The sequence below is a fragment of the Pseudopodoces humilis genome, chromosome 2, assembly GCF_049639895.1.
Source record: "Pseudopodoces humilis isolate 2021_Gansu_Grassland_sample_001 chromosome 2, ASM4963989v1, whole genome shotgun sequence".
NCBI lineage: Eukaryota > Metazoa > Chordata > Aves > Passeriformes > Paridae > Pseudopodoces > Pseudopodoces humilis.
Genome location: NC_142201.1, coordinates 85,585,794 through 85,603,399, shown reverse-complemented (window position 1 = coordinate 85,603,399; position 17,606 = coordinate 85,585,794). Strand labels below are relative to the sequence as shown.

At 40.8% G+C, this 17,606-nt stretch overlaps 1 protein-coding gene across 1 annotated transcript in view; it reads right to left on the bottom strand.

Annotated features, from left to right (window-relative positions):
- The window catches only part of LOC102110660 (ovostatin-like), a 29,532-nt gene extending 18,752 nt beyond the window's left edge, over positions 1-10,780 (bottom strand). The window contains exons 1-13 of the mRNA XM_005531008.3: positions 10,704-10,780; positions 8,984-9,167; positions 8,179-8,335; positions 6,973-7,025; positions 6,455-6,475; positions 5,532-5,700; positions 4,791-4,875; positions 4,007-4,124; positions 3,282-3,402; positions 2,933-3,042; positions 1,907-2,065; positions 931-1,155; positions 661-718 (exon numbers count right to left, since the gene is read on the bottom strand). Of these exons, the coding sequence (XP_005531065.2) occupies positions 661-718; positions 931-1,155; positions 1,907-2,065; positions 2,933-3,042; positions 3,282-3,402; positions 4,007-4,124; positions 4,791-4,875; positions 5,532-5,700; positions 6,455-6,475; positions 6,973-7,025; positions 8,179-8,335; positions 8,984-9,167; positions 10,704-10,768 (1,525 nt within the window). The 5' untranslated portion in view covers positions 10,769-10,780. The remainder of the gene's footprint in view (positions 1-660; positions 719-930; positions 1,156-1,906; positions 2,066-2,932; positions 3,043-3,281; positions 3,403-4,006; positions 4,125-4,790; positions 4,876-5,531; positions 5,701-6,454; positions 6,476-6,972; positions 7,026-8,178; positions 8,336-8,983; positions 9,168-10,703) is intronic.
- Between the last annotated feature and the right edge of the window lie 6,826 nt (positions 10,781-17,606).

Sequence of the window (17,606 nt, the reverse complement as noted above, 5' to 3'; positions counted from 1 at the left end):
GTTCCCTTAACACTAAGAAATATGAAATTCTTCTTTACATGGATGAAAACCACAAGTGCACGGACAGGGAATTAAGCTTAAGACCAATAAATAAATATGAAAACAAGTCCTATGTATGGAGAGAGGCTTACTTAAGCCACCTCCTGAAGTGTGCAAATAGACCAGGTTCTGCAAGAAAAGTTATTTTTAACAATGAAAGAATGAAGGTCAGGATCACTGTCATTTGTGGGTATTTTGAGATTTCTGAAAGAACAATGAATTTCAAGAGTTGGCTGCTAAATATCCCTTTCAAATGGGACACCTATTATTCTAAACCTTAAAACCTTATTATTCTAGTTGGTGAAGACTAGGATGTCACACAATAACTGTGAGACCATAAATACTCCTTGGCATTACAAAATAATGCAATAAAACAGATGAAGGTTGCATTCCATGTGTTTGGTCACAAAAAAAATATCTTTCTATTAACAAGATAAAATTGATTATGATATGGGGGGTTGGCTAGATGCTGCAGCAAAAGAAAATGATTCTGTGAGCAGTAACAGGTCATGGGATTGTAATCAGGAACTTGTACCTGATTTAGCCATAGTTTTCTGCTTTCATCACTTGCAAAACTTACGATGCTCTGAAGTATGAGTAGTAATATAGTCTGGAACTTACCACCAGAAATGCTGACTTGCTTCTGGCCACTGAGAGTAATTTTTCCTTGTGTCATCACCTGGGCATAGAAAAATCTCATGAAAGGGAATCAAAAGCACCTTGTCCCTTCCACCATGAAATCATTGATTTTGAGTATTCTTCTGAGAAGCCTTGAAGGCCATCAGGTTGAGCCCTGATCCATCACCACTGTCTGATCATGAGATTTCTGCCTTATAGAGTGTTCGAGAGAGGGTGAAGAAAAGGTGTTTTAGGAGTAACATTAGGACTTACTACATAGTAGAAGTTTGTGTGTGTGGCATTGCTGTAGCCTTCTCTGTTCAGGACATAGTGAACATTGATTGTTTGCTGCTGGCCACAGCTGAGCTCCTCAGTCACTGGCTCAATCTTCAGAAAGCTGTTGGTACGTGAGTAGAAACGCTGGACAAGGAAGGAGGCTTTGGGCTCATTATCAATCCCCCAGATAAAGTCTGCACATTCATCTGGTGCCTGTTTGACCTGCAAAACAGCAAACCATACATGTGGAATCAACAGTGTGGACAAAAAGAAAATGCAAAGCATGAGAGACAAAGGCATCTTTTCTGTAAAATATTCTGTTGGGAAACTGATTTTGTGAGGCTGTTTAAGCCATGAGTAAGAATGTGTGTGAAAAATTTATGTTTCACCAGTGCAGCATGAGTGGCCTTCTGGACACTTGTAGGCATCCAGATGCCTGTAGCACATTGCAGTAGGGGGGTTATTTCAGTTTCTTTTCAGGCTTGGGATCAGTTACATCGACTGCTGGGACTTACACTGAATTAGAATGGCATTGTACTAAATGACACACTTTTTCTCAGCTCTTTCCATCATACCAGAACAAAGGCATGACAGTACAAGAGGACCATGTGATGATAACAGGCATGAGTTTGTTCCAGCAGAAATGCAGGGAAGCAGTCAGCAGCAGTGAAAGATGCTGGCACGCACCAAGGCTAGATGGGGAAGGCAGTGCAGCGTCTGAGGAAGGTCCTCTAATACACAGAATAAAGAGATGGAAGAAGAATGCAGAAGGAGCTTCTAAAGGGGAGAGAAAAGCAGGGTGGGACTGAAGATCACTACAACCCAGAGCCACAGCTGGGATGCAGTGTGCCTCTTCTGAGGCACTGAGTTGTTTTCTCATATGAGTTTCACAGAGTTTGCAGGTGTTCCTTCTATACCCTCTCTCCCATGAAGTATTTATTAATGAATTAGGCTGTAGCCTGTGTTTACTTACTGTCAGCTTAAAACTGGGACCAAAGAAATTGGAGGTGTCAATGGAAAAAGCAGCAGTGCCGTTTTTGTCGGTGGAATAGCTGGCCAGATAATCTCCATTGAGCTCCAGAAGGACAGTGCTGTTGGCAACAGGCTCACCATCCACACTTGTCACAGTGATCTGAACACAACGAATACCAAAAGGATTCAGAAAAAAAAAAAGGAACAATAACAAAATAAAAGCTCTGTTTACCAGAGGACGTTCACTTAAACACTGAGGACTGTTGCAGGGAGTAGAAATAGTAGTAGTAGAAATAGTAGTGAAATGCATTGATGAGGCAAATGCTCCTCAGTATTTTGAGGGAGCGGTAGTTCTGTGACAGGAAAATTCCCACCAGTGGGAAATTCCCATCAGTGCAGCATAACCTATGTGTCACAAAGGGAGGAGGAATTTTTATTGAAGAACATAGATTAACACAGCTAAAACAACCAGATGACTTCATGGCCACAGGCAACCTGTGGAGCTCAGTAGCACCTTTCAACTCCTACACATCTGTGCACACCCACTGTGTGCATCGCCTGTCAGGATGATGCTGTACAGGTCATTGTCCTTTTTGTGCCTGGTTTATCCTGCATGTGTAGGTTGCTAAGAAGCAGGAATGTGCTCCAACGTCTATACTGCTATAAGTAAACATCCCTGGGATTGTGTGATTCAACACAGGGTGAATTCTACCTTTAGTTTAGGTGTAACCATTTCTGAAGAATTTTCTTGAAGACTCCTCTTCCCTGCTCATGTGACCTTCCACTTACTCACTTTTTAGACATCCTCTGACTATAGCAGAAAAGAGACCCTGATGTGCCAGGTGTGGTACAATTTTCTTTTTTTTTTCTCTAGGAGTATCAAGAGAACTGTGCAGTCACTGTTACGCAGCATTTTCATGGGATGCTGACAGCACATTCAGGTGACAGCCATACATGGGGCAACACAGAGACTGTAATGCTGGACCTCAGGGAGTTTGGGTCTAAGCGTATCCTCTCATGTACCTACCTCACCATGGTAAGGAATTCCCCTCTTGTAATAGGAATCCATATTCCTGAACTGCACTTGGTCATTTTCTTGGTTGACTGAAACATAGTCATAGGCCTTGATCTGGATACCTGTGAGACACACCCAGTATAAAGGAGAGGAAACAGAAATCAGACACTAGTAGAAAGCTGTTCCTTTTGATAAGCTGTGGGGTGGATGGAGGATGGAGTGGGGATGCTCTGGAGGGAGAGCTACGCAAAGAAAACCATAATTGCTGCCTGTTCACCACACAGATGCTGATCCAGGGGATTCCTCTCAGGAAGATCCATGCATTAGCTTTAATCAGTTACTCCCAACATCCACTTGTTACCTGTCCCATTTTCAGTGACGATGCTTTCTATATTGAGGCTGGCATACATCATGGCATAGCTGCGGTAAAGCTGGAGTCTTTTGATGGAGATGACAGTGCTCAGGCAGCCATCCTTTCCCAGCTGAAATAGCAGCACAAAGGGAAAAAGCCATTTTTCTAAAGGTTTGCAAAATTGCTCCTCATTATATATTAGTGGGTCTCTAAATAGCTCCCCGCCTACCTTACATTTCTTGCTCCCCAGCTCCCATCCCAGATGACTGTTTCAATATCATTTACTCTAGCACGTGGAACTTCTCTCCTTATCCCCTCTAGTGTTCTCTATGATCATGCTCCTTTTTAAACCCATCTTGCATGATGCTTGTGCTCTGTGACCACAACACAGTGAGTCTGAGCTAGCTGACGAATTATTAATTTGTTTAATATTAAGTGTTCTCAAAGACTCCCAACAGAGATCTGCTGATTTGATTTGATAAGAACACAGCCCCAGTGTTTCAGAAATTATTACAAATTTACAGTTTCATAAGCTTCCCTCCTTCCTACTGATTCATTCGAAGGGAAAAATCAGTCTTTTAGTGAGTTCTCTCAGCATTGTGTGTGAGTGAGAAAAACACACCACTGAGACTGGTGTTCCCTTGGAAATTAATGACACCACCTAATTCTGTGCTACATGTTGGGCAGTAAAACAGACAGGGAAGAAAGGACTTGTTATGTAGCATGTATCATACCAGTCCAGTGGCAGATTCACAGGTTTTTTTCCGGTTTTGTTGACACAGTGGACTATAAAAGCGCTGCTGACACACATTTATTCGGGCATTCCCTTGCACTGGCTGGCCATAAGTGTACCTAGGAGAGGCAGAAACATGAGAATTCAATCACGTGGATTTAATATGAGACCTGCAAAAGTTGCAGAGCAATGACGACTCTAAATCCCTCTGCAGTACCCAGAGCACAGACAGAAGAGCAGCTGGGATCAGTCAGCCCTAGTAGAATTCCCTTTTACTACTTATAAGCTGTTTCTGCCATTTTGTTAGAAAAGCCCTGCTTCACCATTGTTTTGGTGTTGTCATTCTGTAAAGAAGAATGAAGCTGGAAAGCAGTGTAGGACTCAGGATATCATTCCCTGCAGCCTTTTCTCATTGGTCTTACACAAGGCAGAACATATTGCAGAAGAACCCTATTCACCCTTTTAGGTCCTGGCACCCTGCACTTTGGCAGCATCACAGCCAGCAATTTTAACGATAGATTCTCATTTTCTGTCATAATAAAACACAACAACTAGCAAGTAGGAAGTGCTTGATTTGGACACACACAAACTCTCCCAGTTTTAATTCTGCTATGTAGCAGGAAAAGAGTTATCCTATTTTATATCATGAAAGTCATAGCTAAAGGATTTGCTCAAAGCCACATTCTGAACCAGCAGCAGGATCTCTGCTTCCCAGCACAGCCCACCATCCAATGCCTACACCATCTGTTGTGCACAATTGTGCTGTCGTCAGCTGTGATACTTACGAGGCACAAACGTTCACCCTGACTTCCTCATCAAAGAAAGAAATCGCCTTTGGCCCAGTGGTTGTCACTTCAAATTTTGGCAGCACTGAGAATGTAATGTGAATATGACTGATCAGCAATTGTGTGCCATACACAGGTATGTGTGTGTGCATGTGTGTGTGTAAGGCAGTAGAAAAACAGTTGGCAAAGACATTTTCACCAACAAGGGAGAGGAAATGGATCAAAGAAGATCCTAACTAGGAACTGGCTGTAGTATATTACAATAGAAAAAATAACCTTGAGTGGTAAATGAGTAACTTCCTTAAAATTAAATAATACTCATTCTAATAACTATAATAATCACAGCAAAACCCGTGATAAACCACTTTAATCTCTTTTCTTAAAGAAAAATGAGTAATGCCAATGTCTCAAAGTAGTTCAGCCCTGGAGAACAAAAGTTATTATGCAATCCAGTTGCAGCGAAGGAGAAAGGCAACAGATTAAGTGACATAATAAAATCAAATAGATTGCTAACACCTCCTGTCTTCGACGTATCTTTTATCCCAGGTCACCATCAATAATGACAACACAGTTGGGAAAGGCCTGTTTCTCATGCACCAGTCCACCCAGCTCTCTCCTTGTCTTTCTGTTCCAGGCATGACACAGAGAATTCAAAGGACTTAAACGGTGCACTAGTAGCTTTTATCTGACTTAGGCAGAGCTTCACTGCTAGCACAGGGTAGTTTATGAGCCTTTCCTTACCATATTGCTCCACTCTGAAGGAATGGTACTCTTTTTCACCTGACTTCTTTTCCACAGTAATTTGGTAGGACCCCAGAATAGGCTCTGGGATTAGTGGAAAGGAGAGCTGGACAATTCCTTGCTTTGATGTCACCTCCAGCCACTGGAAGATCTTGTTTTGCTCTGGATCCTGGAAGAGTTATAGGAAAACCTTTATCACCATTTCTTGCCTTCTTTCAAGGCCTGTCTTCTGACATATTTCCTAAATGTGTCACAGGCTAAGAGCGCTTTGGGGCTGATGACATGACTTTCCATCTCTGCTTGTGGATTTAACAAACCTAAGTCTATGTTAAGTCTATGTTTAACTGGGAATTAGCTGACAGATGGCCTCAGATCATTCAGAAACAGTTCCTGATTGGGACAAAGGTTGCATATGGGGCAGAGGCTGCCTATGACCTTCATAGCACAGATCTTTCTGACTCAACTGCCTTTGTAAGGCAGGAATATTATGCTGGCCTCTCTCAGAAAGTGCTGGGAGATGTAGTGATGTGAAATGTAGAAGATGATTCATTGTTAACCCATCCCCATGAGAACATGGCATTTCAGAAAGTCACCATTCTTATGCCTGTGTAAGAGAATGAGGCTATTTCCCCAGTTATTTGCTGTAGTCCTCCCAAGGTAAGCCTGGACAGAACACTCCTGTTTGAACTCTAACAAAAGGCAGAGCAGCAACCCCACTCTGTCTCTGACTAACAGCTCCAGTTCTGCTGATTTCTTCTCCTCTGGTGCTTGATAGAGGATATTGCCACTGCTCAACCTCAAATCCATTGGCTCTAAATGGTGTGCTCTGGATCAACCTCCCTCAGCTGTTGACTCTATGGGGAATGATAAAGCATAGTCTTTCCAAAGGAACGTGTGCTTTAATTTCATGTTGTATCTCTTACCTCAATGATGATTCTGGGATACTGGAGGAGGAAATAAAGGGAGAGAAAAAAATTATCAAAACAATAATCTAACAGCAGAGGTTGATAAACACTAGAACATAAGGAAAGCTATAAACAGCTTTTTCTGGACAGAGAAGGTTGGGTAAGCAAACAATTTACAGCTCATGAGATAAATAAAGTAAATAAAGAGATAATTTTAAGAGGACAACCTGTTTGTGAATTTATCTTTTCTGCAAAAATATCCAGTCTTTTTCTACATATCTGGGACTACAAAATTTGTGTGCTGTGAGAAATTTCCACAAGTGCTTTCAGAGCCTTGCCTCCACAAAGACAGGGAAATGATTGAGTGTGAAGGTAAGGAGTCACAGCAAGTATACAAAATACAAAAAATATAAAATATAAAAAATATTAGGAAGCCTATTCCAGGCCCTTCTTATTCAATATCTAAGTGAGAGAGTCTCAGTGAAGAGGTACCTCAAGAGGGTACTTGAAAAGTTTTGGCTATGACTCACACATACCGTCTCCTGAACAGGTCTGAACTGGGTGTCCAAAGTGACCACACGAAACATCACTGAAAAAGACAAAGGACAAAAAAAGGATTACAGAATCATCAAGGTTGGAAGAAACCTCCAGGACTGTCTAGTCCAACTATCAACCTGGCACCAAGTGTCAGATCTCCAAGTGTCACATGCTGATGCCTCTATAATTTATTTTATTAGCAGTGATAAATCATTTTCAATACACAGCTTTGCCCAGGCTTTTTTGGAAAACTAAAGAGCATCCAGGGAACATGAAAGGATTGTCTTAGCCAGTGAAAAAAGAAAACAAATATAAATGTCAGCTGAAATATCTTCAATTATTACCCACTTGGACTGAAGCAACCTCTTTAGTGAATGCAATTTACTGCCTTTAATCCTTGTTGAAGGGCTCTGTTCTTTGGAATATTTCCTACAAAACCCACCTGTTTGTACAAATCAGTTCAATGAAAAAATCATTTTGAGGAAGAGAAGGAGACGAGAGAAGAAGAGAAGGAGAGAAGGAGAGAAGGAGAGAAGGAGAGGAGAGAAGGAGAGGAGAGAAGGAGAGAAGGAGAGAAGGAGAGAAGGAGAGAAGGAGAGAAGGAGAGAAGGAGAGAAGGAGAGAAGGAGAGAAGGAGAGAAGGAGAGAAGGAGAGAAGGAGAGAAGGAGAGAAGGAGAGAAGGAGAGAAGGAATTCTTTCTTCTTTGAGAGAAGGAAGAATTTGTCTTTCTTCTAAGTGTAGACTCTGCAGCATTGAGGCGTAATTATGCTAAAGAGATAGCTAACTCCACCACAACTAGTACTGCCATTTAAATATTGTGATGGAATCAGCACTTTAAAATATACCAATCATTAAAAAGAAAGAGTTGCTGACAGGAAATGAGGTGTTTGCTTCATTTTTATATTAACTTTATTAGCTCCAAACTTAACCTAATATTTTCTGTATTTTTAAGGATACTTTTTATGTGACTCTCCTCAAGTAAACCTGACAGAACCCAGGATCCTGTAAATGAAATTAGCTAAGTACAAACACATGGATTCTACTATTTCGTTGTGCTGCTGTGAGTTGGTTCTATTTTTCACTAAGTTTGATGATCCCAAACTCAGATGAGGTTTTTATTCCACAAGAGTAAGTTTCTGTCATCCTTGACCCACCCTTGCCCTCAAATTCTCACTTCTCTAGCTGTCTCAAATCCTTCATCCACCTGTTTGTCCTGGCTTGTAGAAGGGCTTGTCCGTCTGGATGAAGACAGCACCATCCACATTCTGAATTGCCACTGATCTTCTCTCAGCTAGGACAACTCTGGCACCTTTGGCTGAGAAGGAAATGAATGCCACGGGATCAGAAGTGGCAGGAGGAACCTGCAAAGGAACAAAGCCTCAGAGGAAAAGTGATAAATGAGACATGCTGAGGTTCCCTGATGCGCAGGGTTTTAGACTAAGATACTGTCAGTTGAGTCATAAATGGCTTATGGAAAGTCATGAGAAGCCCCACCTTTGTCAGTGAGATAATTTCTGGGAATTTCTGCTGTGGAAGGCCCGTAATCTGTCACCAGGTAATAAGATTTGAAGCTGTGCTCTGTCCTGTGCATAACCTTCTTACATGCAGGTTGCCACAGCCATATACTTTTAATTCTGAAGTGTTTTCTCCTGCTGCATTCTGGAAGACCTCACCTGGGGACTCTTGTGTGTGCAGATCTTGCAGGGTCATGGGAAAGGGAATAACTGCAATGCATCTGAGTTCTCTTGCTTGATACTTAAACAGTTCCATAAGGAGCACACAACTGTGATGACAATCTAAAGCTTTTTTCTATTCAGTCTGTGAGTCAAGATGGAAAGTCTTTCTCTAGCTCCCTTCTACAGTCCATAGGTCTTTTTTTTCCCCTATTTTGTCAGCCTTTCCAATAGTTTTTAAACACTTTGTCTTCTTCCCTCATTGACAAGGATAGTTGCAATCAGAATTATTTCCATCTACTACACCCTCTTCAGTAGTTTCAAAAGACAAAATACCTTGAACTCGCTGCACTTGAAGAAGTCATTCTCTGCCATGGGTTCCTCAAAGAGGGTCTTTTGGACACTGCCATATTCCAGGACAACGCTCACGGACAGGGGCTGGCTGAGGTTGTGTAACTGCACACAAGCCGTCTGTGGAGCGTCGCTCCGCACAACCGACGGGACCAGCAGCACATACTGCCTGTAAGACCAGATCAGAAAGTTCAGCCAGGCAGGAAACTCGGAGCAAACAGGAGAGGAAAATACCTCAGAAGTGCCATAGGTGTGAAGGAAGACATGATCCAAGGGTTGCTCAAACCAATGGAAGGATTTAAATTTCTTTCAGTGGATTTTAAATAATATGCTAAGAAAGTACAAATGTCAACTTTTCAGTCCCTCACGATTCTTTCTGAGCTGAGGGACTGGCATTGTTCTGTGCAGTGTCTTACCCAACAGGATACTGCACCTCTCACACAGCCTTACACAGCTCCAGTTGCTGAAGTGGCTAAAGCACAGTTGCATTTGTCCTCCCATTATCTGGGTGTGTACTTAAACTTCTGCAGCCTCCCATAAGGAGGAGCGATATTTAGCTTCTTGGAATCAATGACAAAAATACTAGTTAAGGGTTGCAACAATCTTTAAATTTCTCATTCTCTGGATATCTCTCAGATAAGAACTGACATAAGTCAATCCACTTAATGCACAAAAAGTGATCTTGCTATTCCATTTTGTAGAAAATTCCAGGAACTGCTCAATCTAACCTTCATTCTCAATTCTGTTTCCATGCTTCTGTTTTCCATGTTTTCCAAGCATGTTTCCATGCTTCTCCCCATGCTGTTCTCTTTGTTTTCTTCCTCTGAAGTTTTTTATTTACACTTTTTTTCTCTATAATTAGGGCAGCCTTTCTTCCCCAAAGTACTCCTCTAAAAAACCTTTCTTCATATTTGCTATGTTTGTCTAAAACTCTGTTGCTGTCCAACACTTTGCTACCCAAACAACTCTTTCCAAATAATGTATGACAGAATTCACAAGTTGGTTTTGTAGCACAACATGAGTCACACAATCTTTTCCTTCTGATCCTTTCCCTTTTTTCCTCCCACAGATTTGCCAGCTCATATTGCCTTATTTCTATTTCCACTTGCCCAGTTCGAGCTACATGAAATTCAAAGACCTAAATGAAAAGTATTAAAATTAACAGTGTATTGGAGGAAGCTAAGCTGTTTTTCACAGTGTTTTCCTTTAGAATTTTTGAGAAGGGGGTTTAAGCTCTAATGTTGGTAGATTTTTGAATACTGTGGCTGAAATCTTCTGTTTGTATAAAGGTGTGGACACTGACAGTGCTAATATGAATACTAATTGTACTGGGTTTGCCATTCAGCATTGTCTTAGTTCCAGCCACTGTCTGGCCTCTCTCTGAGCTGCTGATGCATATCAATCCTAATTATTAGTATTACTTGTTAGTCTAGTCCTGAGTCTCCTTGCCACTTTACCCATGCACATCACGCTTCAGCTACTCAAGTTCCAGGTTTCTGTCATCCACACTAGATTTCACAGCAGTTTTATGATGGAGAGCACCATTCCAAATCATCCTTCAATGCCATCTACTTCCAAATCAGCACATTTAAGGATCTGTGTCTCAAATGTCCTGTTTATTATATAGCAGTGCCTCAGAAGAAATAAGCTGGTGGGAAATACAATAAAATGTTATCATAAAGACACAAAATGTGTGACCACTTACGTTTCAGAAGACACTATGGGAAACCAGTTCAAGGACAGAATACCGAGAAGAATCCTTGACCACATGTTTGTGCATGGAGAAATTGAGAGACTGATCTCGAGCTGACAGCCTGTCCCTGGTTTTCAAACTGGCCTGAAATGGTGCTCCTCCTCCACGGCTTCAATCACCGTCTAACAAAAGATATTTACATAAAATTTGCATACGTTCAATTTCCTCAATACTGTCTGCTCTCACACTCCTTGAACTCCCAAACAATAGCTTTGGACAGCTCTCATATTTCACATAGCTCTGTGATGTATTGCAAGCCAAACCGGTTCCTGCCTATATGATTGTTTCATTAAAGCTTACCTCTTTGATTATCATGTCATTGGCTAAAGATTCCCTAATGTTTCAACTTGTTAGTATTTGCCACTGCTTAATTATTTCCTGATTCTGCAAAGGTGTCCTGTAGACACGTCATACAGCAGAAGTAATCATAACAGACTGCTTTTTCATGTCTGCATGGGAGCCAGGACAGGTAAAAACACACCAATACAGCTACAGCTGCCTTCAGAATGGCACTACAGGAAACTCCTGTAATGATAATTACCTGTAAAGGTAATCTGGATTTCTTACTGCAGACACTAACATTTGGCAAGGGATGGTGCTGGCTAGTGGTGTACCATTTTTGCCAGTGGTCAGGACAAGTACATTTCTAGGGAAAGGAATCTGATAACATTACTTCATTTGTTCACTCATCTGTCAGTCTACTTTTTCCCCTCATCTCTACTCCCCCTATTAAATGACTTGTTGTTCATGAATTTTAGTAAATCTGAAAAGAAGTTTCAGAATAATTAATATACAGAATCACAAAATAATTCTGATAGGAAGGAGCTTCTTGACATTATGTGCTCAAATTTCTCAGGGCTATCTTCAAAGAAGTCATGTTTTGTGTATCTGGAGGAATGGGGAGTCCACATAATCTCTGGACATCTGCTCCCATGCTTAAACATCTATACTGTGAACTCTTCCTTAAATCAGAATTTCCCAAGTTACAGCCTGTGCCCACTTTTTTGTGCCCTTTCATTGTGCACCTTAAGGAAGAATCTGCCTCTTTCTTCTCTATAATCCCACTTTACATTGTAGAAGACTGAAATTATGTTCCCACATAACCTTTGTTTCTCCAGGCTGAATTAAATGAGACTATTTCCTTCTATGGGTTTGTCCCTGATCATCCCAGTGACCCTCCACTGGACTCCTTTCAGTCTGTCAGTGCCTTTCTTGTACTGGATGCAGAACCTCATTGTGGTCTCCCAACCACTGAACACAGGGGAAGAATCAGTTTCCTTGATGTGTTGGCTAAACTCTTGATGATACTACCAAGGAAACAAAATAATCTATAGCAACTGGGGATTGGATTCACACCCTTACACAGGAAATGGAAAAAAGAACTAATCTGAAAAGAAAATAAGGTAGGCCACACAAAAACAGTCTGTAACTGCAATCTGGGGAAATAACAGGCAATTTCCTTTCTACTTTGTCTTCTCAACCAAACAGAAGATGGATGTGAAGAGGAAGCTGAGTATACTCCAGGAGTAATTAGGAGCATTAAAAGGAGCTGGGGGCACTGAAAAAGGTGTTGAGCAATGCAGAGAAGGCATGAAGTTATTTCAGTGGTAAATATGAGTATGAGGAAGAAATGAGGACTACTATAGTAATGTGGTGTAGAAATTGATGTATGCCTGTTAAAAGCCAGATTCTACCAATTTCAGCTTTAATGGTAAAATACATTCTTTCAACCTTCTAGCTAATGATTCAGCCGCACTTATTTAGTATTAAACAATAAATTTAATAATAAATTAAACTATTCTTTCCATCAGTGCAACAGAAGTTTAAAAATACTTGTGCCTAACCAGGTTACCTACTCATCTTTCCTAAAACCTTTCTGATGACCAAGATGGGACACAAAGGAAACTGCCCAGGATGCTGCTGGAGCTGTGGGAGCTACTGTTCCCACTATGTTACTAGTGAGAACTATGACACAAAGCTTCCCAGAATGATGTGGCCTTACAGTGACAATGACGAGTGGCAGGTGTGTGGTGTGCAAAGAGGGCAGTCACACTGTGAAGGAAGCTGCTTGCCTTAGTAGAAATGATGTCAGAGACAGTTAACACTATGTCACAGATATCTGCAGATTTGAAGTGCCTCAGACCCCATCTCTTACTTTAAACAGGTACTAAGTAACAGGCAAAAAGAGTTAAGGAGGGAGGAGGAAATAGCAAACAACCCCAGGATCCAGAATTGCTCCAGAAGCTCACCCTTTATTTAAGTGCAGTGTGGCTTTAGCAGGATGGTAAGAGGGTTTTCTTGTTAACAACCAGGCATGGAAAAGAAAAAGATAAAGCGTTCAGAAAACTGAAACCCTGGAAGAAACTATGTTCAGAACAATTGAAAAGTACTTGTTTCTCTGGAAACAAGCTATTGAATTCCCTATTTTAGTGAAATTGTTGATTCCAGAGGACTTCTTTGTATTGTAGCAATGTTGTGATAAGAGCACATCAGTACCAAGACAGGCATAATACTTAAGATCCCAGTGCAAGGAGGAAACTATTCCAGGTACCTTGGGTAGGGAGGGAAAATGAAGAAATTTTCAGTTGTGTGACTAAGAAACTAGGAGCCAGAGTGGATAAATCTAGAAGCACAGAGATCAGGATTTAACATGGAGGGATAATGAACCTCACACTAAGCAGCATTTACAAGTAAAAGACACAAAAAGTTCCTTGATACTGGAAATCTTAAAGCAGTGTGTGGACCTGCTTTTTATTGGCATAAGGAAAGATATAACTGGATATCATAGCTTGGCTAGAAATTTTATGAAATGAGGAACAGTGTCAACTTCAAGACCAAAGCAGTGCAAATACAAAAGTATGCTTGATTTTCAAAGTAGAATCTTGTTACATGCCTTTTGGACAGCAGAAAATCAATATGTCTTCAACTCATTTTGTCCAGACTTCAGAAAGTTACTGCATTAGCTCTCTGTTACTAACCAATTTTATATACACATTCTTTCCCCCTGCTCCATTCTTTCTCTAGATGAGTCAAAGTGATGATTGGAGTTGCATTGAAAACATGTTTTTCACAAGTTAATTTTCTTTCTAATAAAGTTGAATTTGCCAATCCATCTTATCAGACTAAATGCACTTGCCTTCTTTTCTCTTTCCAACTGGGCACATATACAGGCCAGGGCAATGTGAAGTTTTTCAAACAAAACTGAATCCACTCATTTTCTGTGAGTATTTTCAAGTGTTTAGCATGTACACTGCTCTAGCAGAGCGTTCTGTGAGGCTGTGGCTAGTCACATACAATACCCCAATTAGCTTGGGTAGGCCGAGTCAAATATCCCTACACTGTCCCAACATGCCCAGCATATCTGGGTACATATCTGTATGTACAGGATCTAGGCACTAGATACAGTCACAAATGAGAAACTAAAGCAGTTGAACAATATCTATCTGCCATGCAGAATGCTACACAGTCTGAATGCGGAGCCGAGACATTCAAATTCTTGGTCAATATGGATCTAAGTCATGCCTGTTTTCCTTTTTGTCAGAGAATCAGCAGGAAGTTGATGAGAAATATGAGCAGCTTTTAGCAGTGAAGCTTTGGATTTTCCAGAAGAGTGAGTAATATATAATTACTCATTTCTGCTCTATGGCTTCACTTTATATTTGCCTAACACTGCATAGCAAGGACTGCAAGTACTTCCTAAGTCATTACTTCATCTGAGATGATGTACTGACAATTCACCACACCCCACACACTACAATACCCGTTTTATTGTCTGATTTCTTTACCTACAAGAGGTGGATATGGCATCAGAGCCCCAGATTCCGTCTGACTTAGGCAAACACTCTCACAGCAGTCCCAGGCTATGTACTAGCCTGTGATTTTCTCAGGAAATTATAATCTGAAAAATGCTTTCCCACAACACATTGATCAAATGCGCTGTGAAGAAACATCTTGATCTAAAAAGCCAACAAATCTCTGAAAAGTGTTGTGCATGTTTTAAAGTTTACATGCTTTGGATAAATTTGGCCACACAGCCTTCTATTTTTCCAAGACGTATAGTTTTCTGCAAGCTTTTTGGTTTGCAAGTGAAAGTATTTATCATAAGGTTTGCTGGCAAGAGGCCACAGTGTGGTTGGTATTCTGTATCATTTCATGTTGAATGGATGGAACATTTTTCTGATGTTGCTCATTTTCTGTAGTGATAAAGATCAGGTAATTTTAAACATTGTAACACTGTTCTACTGAGAAGAGCAAACCATAAACTATTCAGTACCTGAAAGACCTATTTTTTTTTTTTCACACATAGACTGTTAGTAAATTAACTGCTAAGCTTTCAACACCATATTTATTGAATATGTTTTAGTTCTGCTTCTGAAAAATTAAGTATTGCAGCCCCATATGTCATGAAACACTTGAAATACCAACCAATTTTCTTTATCTATAAAGCAATGTAGTGTATACAGACATCCTTGAAAAATGCTTGCTGTATTTAAATGATGAAAATAGGAGAGTGTAAACATAGCAGGGCAGGCTAGGAAAAAGAAAGTTTAAAAAAGACCAGCAAAGACAATCAACACCAGTCATCTGTCTTTCTTCAGAAACAACAGAACTAGGAAGCCTGCCAGAGAATCCACAGGGCCATGTAATGAGAAGAATATAAGAGGTCAAACAGAGTGCAGGAACAGTGCAAACAATCAATACTTATTGGTTTAGTTACTAGAATTATTAATGAGTATTACTGTATTTAAATGAACAACTTGATATAAAAAATTCATTTATCATAAAACTATCTATGAAGAAGGCAATTTTTATGCAGTAACTCTGTTGCTGACATTCTGAATTAGCTCGAAATTGTGAAAAAAATGACATATTCAACTCTAAGATTTGATTGTTACAGACCTTTGTCATAGGAAACCACGAACATGTATTTCATTTGATCACAAAGGACAAAAATCTGTGACAAAAATCTGAGCTTTTTAAAGAGTAAAAGTAATTTTTACTTCAGTAGAAAACTTTCCTTTCTTCACTGTTTTCCTTGCTCCCTTATTCATATTGTTCTGCACTTTAGGTCAACATGGGCAGGCTGACTCACCAGGCTTTAAAGCACCCAGACAGTAATGGAGTTAAAATAAAGGGACCTGTTTGAGAGCTTCCTTTTTGAAATATCATCTCATATTTTGTGTTCTGATACAAAGAAAATGAAGGTTTTTCATTCAAAGACTGAGGTTCTGGATAATCTCCCACTCCTTGTAGTTAAAGGATCTCATCTGGGTTTTAAATCTTTTTTTTTTAAAGAGAGCAAGGAGCCCCCACACTAGTCCACTCAAACCCCTCCCATTTAATGGACTGAGGTTTTACCCTTTCAGAAACATCCAAACTCCACCAGTCAAAGCAAAGAGTTGCAATCTTAAGAAACTGAGATCGATACCCTAAAAACATTGCTGCTTTTACTTCTTTGAGTAAAAGAGTCCACCCAGTTCTGGGTCCCTCAGTTCAGGAAGGGCATTGAGGTGCTGAAGCATGCCCAGAGAAGGGCAAAGGAGCTGGCAAAGGGTCTAGCAGGTGAGTCCTATGAGGAGTGGCCAAGAGCTGGGGTTGTTTAGCCTGGAGCAAATGAGGCTCACGGGAGACCTCCTCACTCTCTACAGCTGCCTGAGAGAAAGTTCTAGCCAGGTGGGGAGTGATCTCTTCTCCCAGACAACCAGCAATGGGATGAGAGGAAATGGCCCCAGGTTGTGCCAGGGGAGATTCAGGTTGGACATCAGGAGGAATTGTTTTGTCGAAAGGGTTATTAAACATTGGAATGAACTGTTCAGGAAAGTGGTGGAGTCACCATCACTGGAGGCATTCCAGAAATAACTTGATGTTCTAGCTGACAAGGTAGTGGCCAGTCAGAGGTTGGACTCGATGATCTATGATCCTTGCCAATAGACATTTCACAAGATCTGCTCAGGCTGAGGCTGTAGCTGGCCCATGAGCCACGGAAGATCTCTCTAGAGCTCACTCTAGAGCATCAGCTAGAGTTGAGCTGGAGCAAGAACCTGTGGGGAACTCTTCCCCAGCTGCAAGGTCTAAAGACACAAAAAGACAAGGGGACTACGCCATGCAGGTAACCAGGCATCTTGATCATGAAATTTCAAAATATAAACACTACAAAGACCACATCATTTAAATGGATAACCTGAGAACTGGATAATATGATCTTAGCCAGTTGTTCAGGAGAACTGGAAGTTCAAAGACAGAAGAGATCTTGTATAAAGTGAGGTGATCCCTCTTTGTATGTTAAAACCTCATTTTTCCAGTCTTTTAAACAATGTATAAGTAACGGCTCCAAGACAGGCGTCGCAACTCCAAGATTTCCATTTAGTACAAAGCATTTTTCACAGATGTTATTTAATCTAACAAAGGCTTATAGGCTTTCTTCTGGTGACGTGAAACAACTGCCACATGCAGTTTCAAGGCACATGCACCTGCTGTGTTGTCTGCTGTAATTCTGCAAGGGGCAGCACTTGATTTAACTAATTTGCAGGCAAAAGAATGCTGGAGAAGGCTTTAAGAGTGAGTCTTCAGGCAGCACAAATAAGTCTTTTGTATTCCTCTTCATTTTTCTGAAGAGCCAGCCATTCTTCCAGTGAACAGGGACCAAAGACTGCAGATCAAATCACTTTTTGTGCCCATCTCAATTTTTCCAAGCAGTAAGATTACGCTGCAGGTTGTTTCCTTAAGGACCTTGCATTTTTTAGGAGAATACCTTTGGGTGCTACAGTGCCCTGACAGCTGTTGATGCCATTTGGGATCATGGGAGTGATCTGCGTGTGTCTGTGTAGAAGATCTGTGTGGGGGCCATGCATTTAT